Source organism: Cucumis melo, chromosome 6 (genome assembly GCF_025177605.1).
Source record: "Cucumis melo cultivar AY chromosome 6, USDA_Cmelo_AY_1.0, whole genome shotgun sequence".
Lineage (NCBI taxonomy): Eukaryota > Viridiplantae > Streptophyta > Magnoliopsida > Cucurbitales > Cucurbitaceae > Cucumis > Cucumis melo.
Window position 1 is genome coordinate 7,946,781 of NC_066862.1, and position 19,496 is coordinate 7,966,276.

A 19,496-nucleotide genomic window follows, 5' to 3' on the forward strand; every position below is an offset into this window, starting at 1 on the left:
TATTAGATTCCTCTTGGGTAAAATTTCATCAATCTTTATAGGGATTTATCTTCTTTCAAATCAAGCCTTCCCATACTTCATTTTCAGTATTTTAATGAATAAATTATCAAGTGTTTATTTAGAATGAATGAAGGATAAAACGGTAATTGCATACACAATTTTTTTTAGAACAGTAGTTAGATATAGGGTTAGTATTGACATATACAACCACAAAAGCAATAGAAAAAAAAGATAGTTACAAATATATCAATTAGATACAAAATATATATAACAACAATTAAAAAAATTACAAATATAAAAAAATATATCAATAATAAAATGTTACCGTACATTTCATAATTATTTATAAAACTGCTACACACTATTTATAATTACCGTATAATTTTCCTAGTAAAAACTGAGTGGGCTACGCTTCAAGGCCCAGGCTGATAAAGCCCAGTTACTTGTCTAATTTCACATTTCTAATTAAAGAAAGAATCAGCCTTTCCCAAGCTCTCTTTCTCGTTCTTCCTGCGTTCGAACATCTTAAATCTATGGCATTCTGGTTCTCTTCGGTTCTATTATGTTCGATTCTTCAGTAATTTGTGGAGGTACGGTTCCTAAACTCGATTGTCTTATACATTATTACTCCCATTTATATATCTATCTGTTCTTGAATTTTATCCTGTCATGAACTTCAGATATTTTGCTAACATTACCTCGGGTACTTGTCATCAGCTATTTTCATCATGTTAGTTTCATGGAAGTAGAAGGTGATCCTTTCAGCTGGTTGTGAAGATAATTGATGAAGTTTGACTTTGTTTAGTTCTTCTGTCTTGCCTAATCATTTCTAGCTCATTCCTTTTTCTCCCAAGTATCCGTCAGTGTTTTGATCAGTCTGTGCTGTTTTACAGCATATGTTGTTGAAAAATTAGTAGAAAAGCTGCATGATTGAACCTATGACTGGGAAAAATGAAAATATGTGCTTAGAGGTTGCTTCTTGATCAGTAGGCCTATGTTGATTTCTGAATGAGCTTATTTTATTTGTCATGATGCTGATCTTATTCAATTGACTTATAATTGGTTAAACTATGTATGTGCAGTAAAATTTGTGAGGAAATCAGGCTCAAGTACATTAGTGAGTAGTGTAGCCTGAAGGTCCTGAATGTTGAATTTTGGTCGGTAATGGAAAATATGCAGTATGCCGAGGAGCTCGTGAGGGAGTTCCTTGTCTTTAGGGGGTTTACAAGTGCTCTTCAATCTTATGAAAGTGAGCTTAGCACAGATATTGGAAAAGGGTTCCAAGTGGACAGGATTTTAGATTTAATCTTTTCAGTTTATATACCCAAGTTTGAGGCAGAAAAGTTGGTGGGGCTACTTGGTTTTTTCAAGCAGTGCCTTGCTTCATCATCTGACAATACACTCCTTTCAACTGTGTCAAAATTGGAGGTTTCCATCCTTCGTTATTATATGGTACATGCCATACAATCAGGAAGGACAGATAAAGTTCTGGAGTTTCTTAAAATACATGGCAATGATCTACTGCAGAGGACTAAAGATTGGACTCCATGGTTTGGTGGGTTAAAAACTTCTATTAATCGAGCTTAAATAGACTAATTTCTTCTGTATTTATGTGAGTGTGTGGACATTCTGCAGCCCTACCATACCTAAAGAATTCAAAGTTTGATCCCAATTTTCGCGTTTATTTTACAAAGGAGTGGTATGAAGCGCTGCATGTTTCTGTAAGGAATTTCTTCAGTGAAGTCTTCAATGGCACTCATATCCTGCATATAATTGTTGTGATGTTCATAGTCTTCAATATCAAGAATTATGATCTTGATGTTTAAGCTTCCTTTACTGCTTGATATATTTCTCTTGCTGTCAAATTTGATTTACTTTCATGGAAACCTCATTTTTAGGGTATTTTGTATCTCTAGTTCATTACTTTTTCCTTCTGTAGCTAAGATTAGGACTACAGGAGCAATCCTTGGCATTCAAAATTTAAACATGGTTGTTCAACTCTGTTTTTTGTGGAGTAAAATTAGTTCGACACTATGATTTATGCAATGAATAAAAAGGCAAAGGAGAGTTCGTTTTGGCTTATGTTTACCATAGAAAATTTGTATTCCATTCCAACGGAAAAATGAAAAGAAAATCAAATAATAGGAGAGAGTTATTTAGTGAACTATTTCTCTCAAAATTTGTTTGTCCTTTTTTATTTTTTGTATTTTTTTTCTTGTTTTCCCCCTCCAAACGTAGATCCTTCATCCAAAGCAAACACAGATTGATAGTATGGGCATTAGGTTATTATTAGAGGCCTCTTAAAATTGGCAAAATAACGTTTATACTTGGTGGAAGTCAGAAAATGTTTTCTTAACAAAACCACGCATTCCTGCCCTGCTAAAGCTCAGTTCAGAGAAGAATACAGTTAATCATCTGAAAAGAGATATCAAGCAGTTAAACCTTAAATTAGCTCAACTTCAGGCTTTATTGGAGGAAAAGGAAGCTCATCTTTGCAACTTAAGAAGGTAAGTTCATTTTTCTTTTTTAAGAGGATACCATAAGTTCAAGGTCTGAAAGATAGAATTTTAACACCTCACTAGAACTAGTCTTAATGTCTCATTTGATGCCAGCCTGGCGAACAGTTCTTCAAGTTTGATGCACGAAGAGAATGCTACTTCATCAAATGATGCTCAGGAGACTTGTCCCCCTCCAACTACACAAGTTGGGGAAACACAACTGGCTCGAGATGGGATTTTAGCTGGCTCTGACAAGTATACAGCTTCAAATGAAGATTCAAGTTCTTTGTTAACTAGTTGCTCAGGAGACGGTGAAGTTGGTGATTCTAGTCATAGTTGTGAAGATGGTTGCCAAATGGGTCTGTAACCCTACTTTAGAGTACTTTATTTCTTCTATTGACCAAGGTTTTTTGACGATTAGATAAAGTATTATTACTAGAAAATAAATGCAAAGTGCGCATTATATTATGAAAATAAAGGTTCAATTGATCTCGTTTCAAAATAGTTAAACTCCTAACTAATGAAAGTGATAATTTCTTTTATCCACATATTTTCAATATTTGATTATGTTGATTCATAAAATAGTTAAAAGTGATAATAAAAATATGATAACCGGGGATATTCTAACCTTGCAGTAACTTCCTGAAATTATTGTAAAATCCACTGGTGGTTAGGGATGGGGTGAATCCTCGACTCTAATGCTATAATTTCATGAAGCAATTAGTTTTTCATTTTATTGCTAGTAATAACTTACATTTATCAAGGAAGAAACCATGCACTTCTGTATCAAATAGAAAAAAGTAACCGTTACGACTGATTCTAAAATAATTTTATGCAAGATATATTTTCCATGTTCACAATATTTTAATAGCCCCCTAGTGACTAAAGTATATTGTCGAAGAAGAATTGGGAGAGGAATACGTAAGTAGTATTTATGTAACAGGTGAGTGGGACCCAGACTTATTCGTTATTGACTTACTTGAGGGGATGGGGTTATAATGAGAGATTGATTTTGTTGGAGATACCTTTTCAGTCATTTTGTGGTTTGTTCTCCAAGTGAGACTTGGGAAAAGCAGTGAGCTCTTAGGCTATTCTCTTGACACAAATAAAATTGGTTTCTATCGATCTTTGAGCGTCTTTTTCCTCTTCTTTTCTTTTCATAAGAAGGATCACATTTGTATGCATAATGTGCCAGTGAATAGCGGAGAAGTCCATGTACAAGAAGACTTTCCTGAAGTGAAAGTAGAATTTCAGGTAATACACTACTAAAATTTCATATTGGCATTCAGATTAAGTTTAACCTATAACTTATATCTTTACTGTTCTGTTTATTACACTTGTTCTCATTAGCTATGTGCATGTGTTTCTCTATCTCACCCTGCAATAGAGTTTCTTACTCATATTACTGTGGTAAATAGGAGACATTTTTGGGCCACACAAGTCCAATCAGCCGTTGCCGTTTTTCTGCATCCGGAAACAATGTAGCAAGTGCTTCTTTGGATGGTACAGTCAGGTACAATACTCATGGTATTCGAGGTGAATAATTGAAGGGAAATACATTGAAAATGGTTTGACAATCAAGTCATCTTGTATCTTTCCTTCAGCTAAGGGCGTCCCTTAATGGTTCAAATATCATTTCGATCTTTGTATTTGGGTATTGTTCCATTTTAGTTTTGGTACTTTTTAAACACCCATATATAGTTTAGCTTAAATTTAACCCCTTGAAGTTAATTGTTTTCGTAACTGGTTAAATATTAATAATAATTTTCATATTATACAAGACACAACATTGATCTTTTTATAAAGTTTATAGAGGGATGACTATTTTTAAACTAACATAGAACTATTTTTAAGAATTATTAAAAGGGTCCGTAGGGAGATTTAGTTCCTTGCCTACTTCCATGTCTCTCTGTGGGCTACTGGACTTCAATTTCGGAGTTCTTTTTTAACCATTCTGTAGACACCATCTCTTTTTGTTGGAGGCCCTTCTTGTATAGGGAGTCTCTCCCTCTTGTGAGCTTGTTTTTTCTTTTTTTGTATGCTTGTGTATTCTTTCATTATTTCTTTATGAAAATTGTTTTTTTTTTCCATAAAAAAAGAAAAAAAGAATTATTAAAAGTATAGGAATAAATTTGGGCATTTGAAAGTTGGACTAAAATAAAACAAGTCCGAAAGTGCAAGGACCAAAAGAGTACTATAACAAAATTTAAATGAAGTCTAGATGGCTGTTGGTCGCACCTTTCTCACACCCTCTCTTCTCTGCTATTGGTTTTCTGATTCTCTATCTTTTGATTCAATACATGGAAATTAGGATATGGACATATGACTCATCCACTCCAGCATCCAGAAATGCAACAATTTACTGTGGGGCAGAGATTATGTCACTTGATTGGGAGTGTAAATCTGATCGCCTTGTAAGTTGATATGGAAGCTTGTGTTCTATAGTGAATGCTTATATGATTTCTGTATCAAAAAACTGCACTTACATTTTTCTTGAGTTTAACTGGAGGCTCTTGTACTTTTCTTCGGCAAAAGCTTCTAATAGGGACTGCTGATGCGGGGATTAAAGCATGGAACGTTGATGCAAAGAGAGTTGTGTGTGATCTCAACACGACCGATATGTTCCCTAGGTTCTATCGGTTGATACTCTAACTATCTATAATTTAATTCTTCCCTTTCCAAGTTTCTCATATTTTATCATGTTGCAGTGTGTTGGATATCAAATGCAGTCCTGTTGAATCTATTTTCGTCTCTGCAGCAGCATCTAGAGGGTATTATTTTTTTTTCTCATAATATCATAATCTTTCATGTGTTTTGTAAACTAAAATTGGTTTCCATCTTTTCCGTTGTTCCCCCTTTCTTTTAGTACAGTAGGGGTGGAAGATTCAAACTACAAAGGTCGCTAGCTAACACATACTAAATGAAAGTTGAACTATGCGTTCTTTAGCTAATTGTTTACATTTATGATTCTCTTGAATTGTATATCTACGCAAGATTTTTCAGGGCATTGTTTTCCCTGTCCTATCTCGTACTCAAAGAAAAATTCATTCTTGTATTTCTTTTGGTTCCTTTTCCCTTCTACGAGGCAAAAAGTGCAAGAGATTTCTGAGAACTTGTTGTCTTTGTAGGCATGGTACAAGTTATGTGGATGGTTTGGGGTTTGCTTCGCTCACAGTATGGAATATGAGAACTTGGAAGTCAATGGTATGGAAATGCTTGCTATTGGAACTTAAGTTTGCTTTAGCTTCCAGTTGCTATTTGGTGCCTTGACTATCATTTGGTTTCTATGAAGTCAGTCCTTCCTTTGGGTAAGGATCCTCCTGCAATCACTTCAATGTGCTTCAATCATAATGGGAAGATCTTAGCAGCTGCTGCTACTGATGGAATGATTCACATGTTTGGTATCCTTCCCGTACATTCTAAGTGCTAAGTTTTCTTGTAAGACTATATCGGTATTCAGTGGTGTATGCATGATACATTTCATTTTTTTATTATCAGTATCTTTCATATTAATTTTATTTTTATTTTAAATTTTAGTATTAGTATTTTTAGTTAATTTCCGGTAGGGATTGTTTTTCTGTAGTCGAATGGAATGCATTAAATTGAATCTTGTAGTTTATACATGTCTTAGATGCGTAGTTGTAAGATGGGGCCATTGCCGGGTTAAAAGATGGGTTTCCCCACTGGATGTGGAAAAGTGTGGAAATTTAAAAGCATTTGTTCTTTTTTTCTGGATTATACAAATAGGGAAGGCAGAGGAAGACCCTTGGATAGGCTTGTTAGGAGGAGAACCTTGATTGTCGGGCCTTTCTGCTGTATCCTTTGTTGGAAGGCGAAGGAAGACCTTGATCATCTTCTTTGGGAGTGTCAGTATGTGCAGGCTGTGTGGAGTTTCTTTTTGCAGGAGTTGGACGTCAGTTTGGCTGGCCAGAGGGCTCTTCGTGGGACAGAGTTCCTCCTCCATCTGCCTTTCAGAGAGAAAGGCCGTTTTTTATGGTTGGCGGGGTGTTCATGTGCTTTGGGATATTTGGGGGAAGAGGAATGATAGGGTTTTTAGAGGTAGGGTTAGGAACTCTAGTGAGGTCTGGTCACTAGCTAGATTTCTAGTGTCCTTTGGGCTTCGGTTACAAAGACCTTTTGTAATTATTTGCCTGTAAATATTTTACTTAGTTGGAACCCCTTCCTTTAGTCGGGGTGTTTTGGAGGGCTTAATTCTTTTGTTGCCCTTGTATTGTTATATTTTTTCTCAATGAAAGTTATTGCTTTTAACCCAAAAGAAAAAAAAAAGGAAGAAAAAAAGAAAGAAAATAAAAGGGAAGTCCTGCAATCCTGGATCTCAACCATAAATGAGATGGTAACATCTAAGTGGCTTGTGGAACTGAAGGGGTGAGCTGCATTAACTTATTTAGACGATACATTTCAAAATTCTGGACCTTAACTAGGAAAAAGACATGTCTGCCTGTCTACAAATTACAGGGTGGCCGGCTCATGATTCTGCCATTAACTCGATTCTTTTTGGGACAGATGAAACTAGCATCTTTACCTTAGGGTCAGATGGGAAGGCAAGTAGTTTTATCTACGCATTTTTCTGGATTGAAGTTCTATTGATGCATTGATAATTTTATTTCGATCTTTTAACTCTTATTGGGTTGTAAGATGATATATATTTCTGTGGTCAGATATTTGAATGGAGCTTGCATAATCAAGGTCAAGTTCTGTGGTCAAGAAATAATAGCAGGTACTTATTATTTAGAAATAAAATATCTATAGGGTATATAATTTAATACTCTTTACGAGGGTTTTAGTAATAGTAATTAGCACCTCGTGTTGGTACTTCTAATAAATTTTCTTTTAGATCATAGGAATCTTTATTATTGTTGACAAGGGCTTACAAAAACAAAGGGATGTAAAACATCTCTCAACCGAAAGCCCTTAGCCATTGGAGTTGCAAAAATGTCTTTCAATTGGCACTATTAGAGGAAAAAGGAGTATTATGAGAAATTGCTACTGTTGGAAAAACGAGTGGAAGTCACACAAAATGGAAAAAATACTGTTCTTTTCTTTACTTGCTCTTTCCAGGTCAAATCTATATATTTTTTTCTTTTTTAGAAAAAATCCATCATAACCTTTCTGTCGAGGGTCATTTGGATGTTTTTGCAGTCCTGATGTATGCTCATGAACGTGAAGAAGGGAGAATTACCTGATAGACGAATGGAACAATTTTGTGTGGCATAATGATGTGAAGATAGCTAGTGAATGTTAATCTATGTTTATACCAATCAATACCTTTTTATCTTCTTCATACAAAATTTTGCTGTTCATGTAAAACGTATTCTGAACTTCATAAAATACTATACGTTTCAATCTTCTTAGATCGCTGTGTACTTTGATGCTGTTTTCCTCGACAACATCCTGTGCTAAACTATTCTTGAACTTGGCTTAGTAGTTATACTTTATTCTGTACTTGGCTCGGGGCACCTTGATAATATATGTTTGAGCCTTCTTTTAACAGGTTTTGCGATTCTGAGAGCTCTCTATCTTTGAGACATGAAATGGCTTTGGATGCAAATGGAAAAAGACTCTTGGCTACATCAAATTCTGTGAGAGCTCCCATATACCAGGTTCGTCATTTCATCCATTCCTTTCATCTTGCAGTCGATAGCTCATAATATTTAAAATTTTATTGTATGAAAATCTTGTTTATAAATCAAAAATCAAATTAGTTTTGAATTATAAAGACATGTTGATATGAGAAAAGTAATATTTACTATTCTAAAATGGACCAATTGAGTAGTACAAGGTGGCTGGCTCCAGCCTAAGCTTATTTAAGGACCATGTCCTATAGACCTGCTTGTTCTTGAAATCGAATTCCTCAACTTAGGTGGGTGGTCGTGTGGGCGGATTGAAAACTCTTCCACATACAGCAGCGATAACGACGGTTGATTGGCACCCAACTTTGCCTGTGTTCTTGACTGGATCTGCCGACCACTCAATTCGAGTTACGTCTATTTCTTGAAGGCCTTTTGTTTTGTTTTTGTGGTCAGTGTTTCGATCGATTGGTTTGTGAGTGATTGATTCTCATGTGTTATTCTGTGCATGATTCGATCTTAAACCTCAATGCTGTCTCCTTGTATTTATTTTCATTAGTTTATTTTTTAGAGGGAAGTGGGCAGTGATGTATTCTTTTTGTCCAAGAGTGGAGGACTTGAATTGTATCATGTGATAATTTCATACAAGAACCACTATAAAGCAAATAATATTGACGTCTCGTTTGGTGCTTATCCTTTATATATATAGTTTTTATTTAATACAATAATTGCAAAGATAAAAGTTTGAACTTTTGTCCTAGAATTGACTAGTACAAGGTTTTTGTCATTTTTGTGTTTGCTCATGTTGATAGTATGGTCTTGTTTGACTTTGTTATTGGTTTAGGTTGGTGTTAATTATTAAACTGATATTATGACTCTTGCTCTTAACGTTTTGAAAGATGAGAAAACTGATAGATAATTTCGTAAATTTCAAGTGCGGAGACCTTGTTTAGCACATAGATGCTAAGCAACATTTGTTTTGAATGTTAAACCATGTAGTGGCCAAACTACATAAATTCACCATATTTGTTTATTTATCTATTTTTAAGTTACCTATTAAAGAAAATATAATTCAGCTCCAATTCATTCTACATTTTGGACTGTTTGTTATTATTATTACCGCTTGCTATATTCAGTAAATTATCGCTTTAGGATCATTTTTCTTCGTCTTCTTATTATTTTAACATATCTATGAGGTTGGTAGGAGGTTGGTGGTGGACTATTGACAAAAAGAAATCACGTGAGTTGTTTTTAACATTTGTGTCTTTCTTAGATGAATAACAACAGTAGCAGTATTAATTATATGTTTAATTCCCCCATTAAAAAGCAGTGGCAAATTAAATACTATACATATAGAATTATAGTATTATATTTGTTAGCCCAAAATTGTATATCTAAATTATGCAAACATTATTACAGTAGCCAAACGTTCTAATTGAGATCTTAAACACTCAATTAAAAACAGTTAATTAATGAAATTTTATTATCAGTCTCCTCATTATTTAGGTCAAATGATAATCATAGAGTGGGTATTAAGAAGCATATGAACAAAATTAAACATCTTAATTTACATTCAATTTTGAAGAATTATAGCAAAGGAAAAAAATTTAAAATATTTTACTAGGATAAAATATTTGTAAAAATAACCAAAGTTGATAAGTCCATTTATTAAATTTTATAAAAATGTCAAGTCTATCGTTCATTATTACCAACGATAGAAGATATTACCAATAGTCGCAGTTATCAACAACGATTGCTTCAATTTTAAAAAATCGAAAAGAAAAATGAAATTAGTTTTTCTTTTTTAAATATTTATTACCAATTTTAGGGCTAAATTTCCAAGTTAAATATTGGGCCTTGAGAAAAAGGACAAAAAGGGTGATGGTTAGGGTGAAATATAGGCCCATTTAGTTGAAGTATTTGAGGCATGTTGTTTTATATATATAAACTATAAGAGAAGGCGAGTTGAGTAGACGCGCTGACAAGTGACAAGTGACAAGTGCACCCAAATTAAAATTTAATTTTATTATTTGTAAATTGTTAGTTCTTTAAGAGCCAAACCGCCGCTTTGAACGAAGAAGCCCAACAGCGTTACCAGCTTCCCCCATTTCTTCGATACAACCGAAGCTTTCTCTCATTCTCACATCGCATTGCCATTGGTAATTCCGCCTTACGATTCTGGCGAAATTTTCTACGTTCGATTCATCATCATCAACCATTCCTCCCATTCATTTTCTTCTCTCTTAAATCCCTCCTCCCTACTCTTCTCCCTTAGTCTTTCTCTCTCTCTCTCTCTCTCTCTCTCTGTTTTCCTTTTTTTGCTTCTGTTCGTACAATGTCACAGGTGGTGGCTACCAGGTCGATTCACAGCACATTCCTGTGCCCTAGCTCGGGATCTGTGCAAGAACGACTCGACAGAGCTCGCTCTTTTGGTACTGGCTCTAAAGTGCTGGCGCATGAGAAAAAGAGTTGGAATCTTTCTTACAGGAGAAGTTTAATCACATCTAAGAGAGCTGCTCAAGCTGAAGTTGTTCCGGTTTCACCTGAGGATGTTCAGAAGGTTTATGATCTTCTTGTTCTTTAATTTGTTTGTTTTATTTCCTTGTTAGGAAATATGGGGAGCTGGAGTCGGGGGATTTGGATATTGAAAATACGTGGCTTAAAAAGCTTAAAAAGTTACGAAGTTGTTTGAAGGCGCGTAATATTCAGGATGTATAATGGTGTAGTTTATTTGTATAACAACGAGCTGTTTGGATCCGTAATTTGACATTGCTCCTGCATTTAGATGCGTTGAGTGTTTGTCTGGCTGGAATTTTAGTATGCTTGTTGCCTTCTCTGCAAAATTGAAGATGCAAGGATTTTTTTTTGTTTTTTTTAATCTTTGAATTTTCTGACGGTTGCTCAAGAAGCCCTTTCTAATGTTCTTTTTTTCATGTGTTGATACCATTATGAACTTTGCTTATCAGGCAGATGAGCAATTTGAACATTTACGAGCTGTTCAACAGCTTGGGGATACACCTGTTGGTATGTGGTCAAAGCCTACAGTTAGACGTAAGACAAAGATTGTGTGCACGATTGGACCTTCAACTAATACGAAGGAAATGATTTGGAAACTGGCTGAAGCTGGAATGAATGTTGCAAGATTGAATATGTCCCATGGAGACCATGCATCTCATCAGAAAGTTATAGATTTAGTTAGAGAATACAATGCCCAATCGCAAGACAATTGCATTGCAATCATGCTTGACACCAAGGCAAGTTCGTTCTCATATTTCTGCATGTTTCAATATATTAGCAACATATGTTTTCACTGATAAAATTTTAATTTTGTTGGAAAGCAAAAATAATAACCATTTTTTTTGTTTTTTTTTTAAATTAAGCCTATAAACACTACTCTCACCTCCAACTTTCTTCCTTTTTCTTCCTTTTGTTATCTACATTTTACCAAATTTTGAAAACTTTAAAGATAGTTTCAAAAAGTAGTTGTTTCTTTTGAGATTTGGCTAAAAATTCAACGAATCTATTTAAAAAAGATGCCAATTATTGTAAGACATGGGAGAAAATTGGCTTAATCCTCAAAAAAAAAAAAAAAAAAAAAAAAAAAAAAAAACCAAAACGAGCCTATATTTTGTACCTTTTTTTTTTCAGAAGGAAACAAGATAATATTATAATTTTATTTTCTCTCTTTACTCTGCTTTTGAATTAATTTCAACGTTGTACAACTGAAGTTATACAAGAATTTTCTAAAAACGAGTTACAGTTTCGACTCTATCATGGGTTGTTAATTATATTTCATAAGTTTTGTTCCATTCTGATATGCACTTTGTTCTTGTGCCTTGTGCTTTAACTTGCTCTTTTTCATTAGTATTATTTTATTAGGTCATTTCAAAGATACAAATTAAGTTTGAATGTTTTTGTTTTTGTTTTTATTTACATTTTTTTTTCTTTTAAGGTTTTTATTTCTTCTACTCCATTGTCTCTTTGAGACTTTTTTTAATTGATGCATCTATTAAGTGATTTCTGTGCTTCTTAATTTTTTTAAAATAAAATTTTAATTATCTACTTCATTTTGTCAGGGTCCTGAGGTTAGGAGTGGTGACCTACCACAACCAATATTGTTAGAAACTGGACAGGAATTTACCTTTACCATACGGAGAGGTGTTAGCACTGCAGATACTGTCAGTGTGAACTACGATGATTTTGTTAATGATGTTGAAGTTGGGGACATGCTTCTTGTTGATGGTATGCTGGTTTTCCTAAACACTTATTTTCCTTTTTTGGTGTACATATCTTTTGCCACTTCTTTGAAACTCTGTTTTATAGAATACTGGGTTACATTCCATGTGGTGATAACTGATAAGTCAGCTTTGAAAGGATAGGAATATTGTGTATATGAGAATGAGAGTCAAATGTGCATCAGTTTATATGTGTGTGTGTGTTTGTGTTTGTTGTTTCTGTTTTCTCACGGTGCATGCTATTGCTTTTTAATGACACTAAGTACATACCCTTCTATTATTATTTACTGCTTTTTTCCTTTATGGTCTCATGTGTTGTAAACTTACCTTCCTCTTTAAAAATAATGATTAATGTTAATTTTCATCTTACAGACTTGCATCATATGGCTGTTAGTAGTTGAAATTTTATAAAGAAAATAAAGAACCTTTTTTCTGATTATCTCGTGCCTTGCACAAACACTGACTATTTAAATCTATTATAGGTGGAATGATGTCGTTGATGGTGAAGTCTAAGACAGAAGATTCTGTCAAGTGTGAAGTTATTGATGGAGGAGAGCTTAAGTCCAGGAGACATTTAAATGTTCGAGGGAAAAGTGCTACACTGCCTTCAATTACTGGTTGGATTGAATAAGCATATCCTACAGATTTCACCTTTTATTAAAGTTTCTTCTTTCAGGGATTTTTCTAAAAGTAAATTTCTTTTTTGTCTGTGACTCAATGAATTTGTTGCCGGCTTCTTGCAGAGAAGGATTGGGATGATATTAAATTTGGAGTTGACAACAAAGTTGATTTTTATGCTGTCTCTTTCGTCAAAGATGCACAAGTAGTTCATGAGTTGAAGAAATATCTCAAGAGTAAATAGCTTCAGATCTTTATGTTGTGCTAATAAAGACAATTTGGATGCTGCATTCTTGCTAGTCTGCTACAGACTTATTAACATATCTGACTCTGCAGGCTGTGATGCTGATATTCATGTGATTGTAAAAATAGAAAGTGCAGACTCCATACCAAATTTGCATTCAATTATTACAGCTTCTGATGGGGTAATTGTTTAATTTTTTTCACAGCTTCGTTAATGTTGAATTCCGTTCAAAGGTTTTCAATTTTGTTGATAGTCTAGGACTCGGGGGCTTGGTTGCTAATTTAAGAACATTCATTTCTTTTCATTTTAGGCAATGGTTGCCAGAGGTGATCTTGGTGCAGAACTTCCTATCGAAGAGGTTCCTCTCCTGCAGGTAGTCAGCTTTTCCAATAATAATAATAATAATAAAAGCAGTGATCTTTTGGGTACCCCAGAGTAGAAGGGGATGTTTGATATTTTTTATGAGAAACTTTCTAAACATACTTGATCGGTATGTGAAGGAGGAGATAATCAACCTGTGTCGAGGCATGGGGAAAGCTGTCATTGTAGCTACTAATATGCTTGAGAGTATGATTGTTCATCCAACACCAACCAGAGCAGAAGTATCTGATATTGCTATTGCAGTTAGAGAGGGTGCTGATGCAATCATGCTGTCAGGAGAAACTGCTCATGGAAAGTGAGTTATCCTTTTAGCTCCTTAGTATTCTATTAGTTAACCTGTGATTGGCTCAAACATTTGAGACCCATTATATTGTTTTCGAAATCTTTAGTTGCTGAATATGGTATTAGTTAGCCTTATGCTGTCTGACCAAATGCAATTGTTACTATTCAAGAAATCTTAGGGAGTTTTGGTCCGGATTATGTTGTTTCTTTAGATCTGGTTTTCAAGACTAAGCATACTGCGGAATCTTATGACTTTGCTTGACAAAAGTTCATATTGATTAATTGAGTTGACCTGATCAGCTAGAATGCATGATGTGCAGATATTGATTGGTACTGCACACAATTCCCAAAATTAGAAAAAAAGGAACAAATGAATTTTAGTAAATAATCTTTAACAGGCTTCTTTTGTTGTTTTGGTGTCTATTTGGTGAATTAACAGTGACAAATATTTTCGTTCATTTGATCATCCGAATATGCCAATTTCCAGATTCCCATTAAAAGCTGTGAAAGTAATGCATACAGTTGCTTTACGAACTGAAGCAACTATAGAAGGTGGTCGAATGCCATTGAATCTTGGTCAAACATTCAAGGTTATTTAAAAATATTATATTTACGTTACATTGATATGAAACATGATTTTGCTTCCTCCCACTTCTGGTCTTTTGTTATTTTATTTGTCATCATGATATTGAGACTTGGTAACTTTTCTTTTATGTAGAACCATATGAGCGAGATGTTTGCTTATCATGCAACAATGATGTCCAACACTCTTGGAACCTCAATAGTTGTCTTCACTAGAACTGGTTTTATGGCTATCCTCCTTAGCCATTATCGACCATCTGGCACAACATTTGCCTTTACAAATGAGTGAGTTGCTCGTCTTCTTGACAGCCAATCATATTCTATTTGACTTGGATAGATATGTCTGCATTCAAGATTCTGATTTTTCCCTTTTGTTACTTTCGTTTTTATCCGACAGAATCTAAACTACCTATGTCTATCAAACTGCTTTATTATTCGTTTGTCTCCACCTTTTTGTTGACGTTTCGTGTCAGTACTAAATGATTTTGATTGTTCCTTTCACTGTACTCAAAATATGAGCATAAGGGGTTTGATCAAGTAAACACCACACACAATTATAGGAACACTCAAGTTCATTGTTGATGAAAATGCTTGTAGTTTCAGTATTCATGAAATAGAAATGTTCCATTTAGTGAGGTACTGGATTTCAGCTATGATAGTTTCCTTAAATTTCTCTTACTTGTGGGATGCAGTAAAAGGATTCAACAGAGGTTGGCTTTGTATCAAGGAGTGTGTCCCATATACATGCAATTCTCTGAGGATGCTGAGCAGACCTTTACTGATGCCTTAACTATGCTGCAGGTACGAAATCCCCCAATTTTCTTTTAATATATTTCTTTTTCTCCGGGAACCTTTTTAATGGCTTCTCAGTCAAAAACATTTGGGAGTGATTCTAGTATATTTAAAATCACTTTTATCATTTTCAAAATAACACGATTTTAATAATTCAAAACAAATTCTGATGAGATGAAAGTTACATTTTAAAGAGTATTAAATTACTTTTGAGTAATTAAAGACATGTTTTTGAGTTTAAAACAAAGAGTATTAAATTTTGATGAGATGAAGGTTACATTTTAAAGAGTATTAAAATCATTTTGAGACATGTTTTTTAGTAATCAATGACCTATCAAAATTTAAGATCACTGACAAACATACACGGAAATTCTCTTTGACTCATCGAGTTTGTCGTGTACAGAGACAAGGAATGGTGAAGGAAGGAGAAGAGGTAGCACTCCTTCAGAGTGGGAGACAACCTATATGGCGGTTCCCATCTACTCACAATATTCAAGTCCGTAAAGTGTAGAGTATGAAGGCCAAGAAATTTCGTGAGAAACACCACTTAATTATATTCTGTCTTGATTATTTTTGCTTCTCCCCTCAAGTATGTGAACCTCGATATTTCCTTATTCATTTTTATCGAGTATGAGATGTGCCCTAGCTTGTTTTATGGGTTATGTAGCCTTAGCTTAGCTCTGATAAAAGAAAATTTTTGGCTTACGTAGCTCCTAATCCTTTTTTCTTTTTTTTCTTTTTTTGATCAATAATTTTCATGTAGTGTGTAGTTGTTGTAGTTGAAGTACAGCCTCTGACTCTGAATTCAGCTTTCATTATTGTCTCTCAATTCAATTCAGTGCTTAGGCTTACCTTCTGATTTGTTTGTGAGACAAATGCTAGTTTTGTAATGGGTTTAATCTTTTTGGTTGAGCACTAGGGCAAGGATATTCTCCATTTTATACGTTTACTGTCTATCAAGAGGGCTATTCTCTCCCTAATTCTTCATCGGAAATTACTTCCCAAATTTTTTATACGTTTCGCCGACCCCACACCACTCCCTCTATTTATAAGTTTTACCAAATTTACTATCTATTTACTATTATATCCTTTAGTGAAGTAGATTGTGTTAAGCATTTTTAGATTTAACAAAATATTGAGTTAAGGACGTTCTCCATTTTAGTAGAGGACCCTTCGGAAAAGGTTAAAAAGCTATGACTTTTACTTGTCTCCTTTCTCCCCATTATTCCTTGCAAATCCATCTGATACACTTTTTGAACTCGTTAGCATCTTTAATTAACATCGGCATCTTTTCACGTCTACTTTTTCCTAACTGTATTCTTACATTGTACTTTTGAATGGTTATTCTTTAGTCGATTGCTTATTCTTTATGGATTGAGAACATTGGTAGAACATCCCATTTGAGCATAGCTCATTGGATAAGTTGTCAATTAAGGTTGGTGGTTCAACCTATCATTTTCGTTATAAATTTTTACCATGAGTTTTAAGGGTGGTGTTTAATATTTTCTGAATCATCATGAAGTTACTACTTCAACTATAGCACGGTTTATATGATAAAAAATTGACATCAAACTATGTTCTTCGACACTTTTAATTTATTTTGTTCAACAAGTATTTTCTTTGGGATGCCTTAAAAAGTTCGCCTAACAGACAATTACTCCAATTATTAAATAGAATAGTCAAGAGTATAGTTTACAAGAAACGGGGACAAAGACTACAATTTTAAACTGCAACTCAATTATCTCTGTGTGACGACCCTTTTAAAAATTGTGGCAGAAAAAAAGTAGACCAACAATAACAAAACAAACAACATTTATTATATTACGATCTCCATTTTGGAGGATTATTGCATCAACACATTACATAAACGAGGAAATACAAGCATCTCCTACCGAAAGATTCTTATATAGACATACAACTACACATTATTTATTAATTAGACTTTATATCATTCAAACTCACTAGTATAGTTTCGTGTTTCACACACACACAATATATTAGACACTTCTGATAATTGTAGAACTATATCCTGTTTGTTTGTCCCAATATCGTGACCACAACATTACTCCTCCATACCTTCGTGATCTTTTTATCTTTGGAAGGATTTGTGAAGTCAACACTCGAGGTGGAATGTATCCACTTCCTGCAGCTCCTCTAGCTGCTGGCAAGCCAAGGAAGATCTTCCCCGATCCCTTCACTAATGTTGTCCAACGGTTCCACGATGCTATGATCTTATTAATGTTGCCAGCTTCATACTGGCATGGACCATTGTTGTAGAACTGAACCCAAACGTAGTCAAAAAGGCCCGTGTCAAGGGCTTTGCCAAGAAACCTGTCTGGGAATGGACATTGAGGAGCAGCTGATAAGTACACTCGTTTGTTTGGCTTGTCGAACCCTTTTAGGTACCTTGCAAGAAATTGCCAATTTGCCGTGGATCCGAGCTCGATGTCAAAGTCTATTCCATCCAACACCGCATTGCCCAGCGGGCGAGTGGATGATCGGCCACCAAGGTAGTTGTTGTAGAGATAGGTCGCAAATTTTCTAGCATCAGCAGGGGAAGCCAGGGAGTAGCTTCCGATGCCACCTCCAATGGAGAGAAGAACTTTGATCCCTTTGCTTTGGCAGAACTTTATGTTTTGGCTGGCTATCTTGCAGCCACCATTTGCCGGGTTGCAATGTCCAGAGAGGTTGATCGACGGGGTGCGACCGCTGCCGAACTTGTTGAGAAAAGCAAGCATAACATACTTGTATCTTCCTGTGGAACATGCTTCTCTTAGAGTTCCTTCAGCACCACTTTGGCCCCAATAGATGGCAATGCCACCTCCATAGGAGGTTGAAACATGAGCCAAGAAAAGGAGAGATAGAATTGGAACAAAGCAGCTTTGGAAACTTGAACCCATTTTTGCTTTGATAAATTTTATCCTTTGCTTTCTTACTACTTATAATGTTTAGAAAGCTTGTGCTTGAAAAATTCACAATGAAATTGTGTTGAAGGCTATGTTTTTGATACAATTATTGTAATATTTCTTAACTTTGAAGCCATTGACAATGACAGAAGTTCATTTAGTTTAATTACTATTTAAGCTTAATCGAAGATGAGAACAAAAGGATAAATTAGAATATGCGAGAGGGTTGAATTTTAAGTTGTTGACCTTGTCAATTTAGGGCTAATGCAGGGATCAAGACCTTGAAGATATTGTTTACTTTGGTTTATCATTCTTTCATAATTAAAATAATATCAAACCGAGTTTTCCTCTTTTCTCTCTCATTTGATGAGTAATAATCAAAATTTGAATGGGTCAATATATATTATATTGGGTATATATCTTTTCCATGTTACTAGATTCTTTTAAGCTATAAGATACAATAAAAATTATCACCACATCCTAACTAAATAGAATGAAAGTGATGGCTATATGTGGTTCTGTCAAACAAAGAAAGAAGGAAAAGAAAAGGCAATAAGTGGCCTTTGCAATGTTTGATTGTGCCATATAAAATACAACTTTCGATTTTCGAGCTATTTGATTTAAGTTAGAGAAATTATAACGACTAATTATTAAAGTGAACTTAATTCATTCGGAATTGACATGATCTTCATCTCCTCTAAAAAACTGAAAATTCGATCTTCATTGGTATAATTATTATATTAAAAATCCCTTACTTCAGATAAACATATATTCTAATGTTCGATACAATACCATCTATTAAAAAGTCAATAAATATCTCTCAAATGATAATAGAGATTTCAAGTTTTTTTAATTTTAAAATTATAATTCTATACTAAATTCTTTAGTTTACAAGCTTACTATTTCCTATGTTATCCTTAATATACGTGCGACACACACATAAGTGGTTTATATTATCCCTTTGTCAAGCAAAACCCTTTAATTTGGGTTAGCCAACCAACGTTGGATGTTTTGAACACGTAAAAATATTAAATTTTAACATAACATTATTTTCGAGGATCATTTTCAAATATAGCAAAATGAATTAAAATACAACAAAAATTTAGATTTATTATTCAGTAATATTGATCGACACTGATAGAAATCTATCAACGTCTATTATTGATAGAATCCGAAATTTTTTCATATATATTTTGTAAACATTTTTATCGACTGTTTGCATTTGTTTATTTATTATTATTTTTATTTTGTATATGTATAATTCTAAAAGGTCTTGGTTTTAAAATAACCTTTTATTGGCAATACATACGTGTAATAAGGATGTTGAGAATGTGCGAATGTAATTGAAATTATTCGAAATCACCGGAACT

General features: G+C 34.3%; 3 protein-coding genes across 8 annotated transcripts; 2 read left to right on the forward strand and 1 right to left on the reverse strand.

The window, feature by feature from the left end:
- The first annotated feature begins 445 nt into the window (after positions 1-445).
- On the forward strand, positions 446-8,779 carry LOC103484216 (uncharacterized). Of its 6 annotated transcripts, none has more exons than XM_051086926.1 (16): positions 446-590; positions 1,083-1,555; positions 1,636-1,755; positions 2,363-2,507; positions 2,613-2,857; positions 3,694-3,752; positions 3,917-4,011; positions 4,810-4,912; positions 5,034-5,137; positions 5,207-5,269; positions 5,627-5,702; positions 5,791-5,899; positions 6,948-7,060; positions 7,178-7,236; positions 8,011-8,119; positions 8,380-8,779. In XM_051086926.1, the coding sequence occupies exons 2-16, from the start codon at positions 1,165-1,167 to the stop codon at positions 8,512-8,514; spliced, it is 1,926 nt and encodes a 641-aa protein (XP_050942883.1). In that variant the 5' UTR covers positions 446-590; positions 1,083-1,164; the 3' UTR covers positions 8,515-8,779. The 6 variants fall into 6 exon arrangements, 5 of the variants coding, with proteins under 5 accessions (XP_050942883.1, XP_050942884.1, XP_050942886.1 ...); XM_051086927.1 differs by lacking the exon at positions 446-590 and adding an exon at positions 713-752; XM_051086925.1 differs by lacking the exon at positions 446-590 and adding an exon at positions 783-971.
- Positions 8,780-10,132: 1,353 nt separating this feature from the next.
- LOC103484139 (plastidial pyruvate kinase 2) lies at positions 10,133-16,163 on the forward strand. The gene is made up of 12 exons (XM_008441095.3): positions 10,133-10,646; positions 11,053-11,340; positions 12,163-12,328; positions 12,804-12,938; positions 13,065-13,175; positions 13,276-13,364; positions 13,494-13,556; positions 13,684-13,859; positions 14,334-14,436; positions 14,565-14,713; positions 15,121-15,229; positions 15,624-16,163. The coding sequence occupies exons 1-12, from the start codon at positions 10,422-10,424 to the stop codon at positions 15,729-15,731; spliced, it is 1,722 nt and encodes a 573-aa protein (XP_008439317.1). The 5' UTR covers positions 10,133-10,421; the 3' UTR covers positions 15,732-16,163.
- An 852-nt stretch (positions 16,164-17,015) lies between these two features.
- LOC103484142 (hevamine-A-like) lies at positions 17,016-18,249 on the reverse strand. The gene has a single exon (XM_008441096.3). The coding sequence runs from the start codon at positions 18,118-18,120 to the stop codon at positions 17,218-17,220; it is 903 nt and encodes a 300-aa protein (XP_008439318.1). The 5' UTR covers positions 18,121-18,249; the 3' UTR covers positions 17,016-17,217.
- Between the last annotated feature and the right edge of the window lie 1,247 nt (positions 18,250-19,496).

What these genes read in the sequence shown, in the direction of transcription:
- LOC103484216 (XM_051086926.1), top strand. Translation starts at nt 1,165, where the DNA reads ATGGAAAATATGCAGTATGCCGAGGAGCTCGTGAGGGAGTTCCTTGTC. An exon ending in AGTGTAAATCTGATCGCCTT is followed by an intron (nt 4,913 to 5,033) that starts GTAAGTTGATAT and finishes CTTCGGCAAAAG; the next exon opens with CTTCTAATAGGGACTGCTGA. An exon ending in TGAGAACTTGGAAGTCAATG is followed by an intron (nt 5,703 to 5,790) that starts GTATGGAAATGC and finishes GTTTCTATGAAG; the next exon opens with TCAGTCCTTCCTTTGGGTAA.
- LOC103484139 (XM_008441095.3), top strand. Translation starts at nt 10,422, where the DNA reads ATGTCACAGGTGGTGGCTACCAGGTCGATTCACAGCACATTCCTGTGC. An exon ending in TTATTACAGCTTCTGATGGG is followed by an intron (nt 13,365 to 13,493) that starts GTAATTGTTTAA and finishes TTTTCATTTTAG; the next exon opens with GCAATGGTTGCCAGAGGTGA. An exon ending in ACATTTGCCTTTACAAATGA is followed by an intron (nt 14,714 to 15,120) that starts GTGAGTTGCTCG and finishes TGTGGGATGCAG; the next exon opens with TAAAAGGATTCAACAGAGGT.
- LOC103484142 (XM_008441096.3), bottom strand. Translation starts at nt 18,120, where the DNA reads ATGGGTTCAAGTTTCCAAAGCTGCTTTGTTCCAATTCTATCTCTCCTT.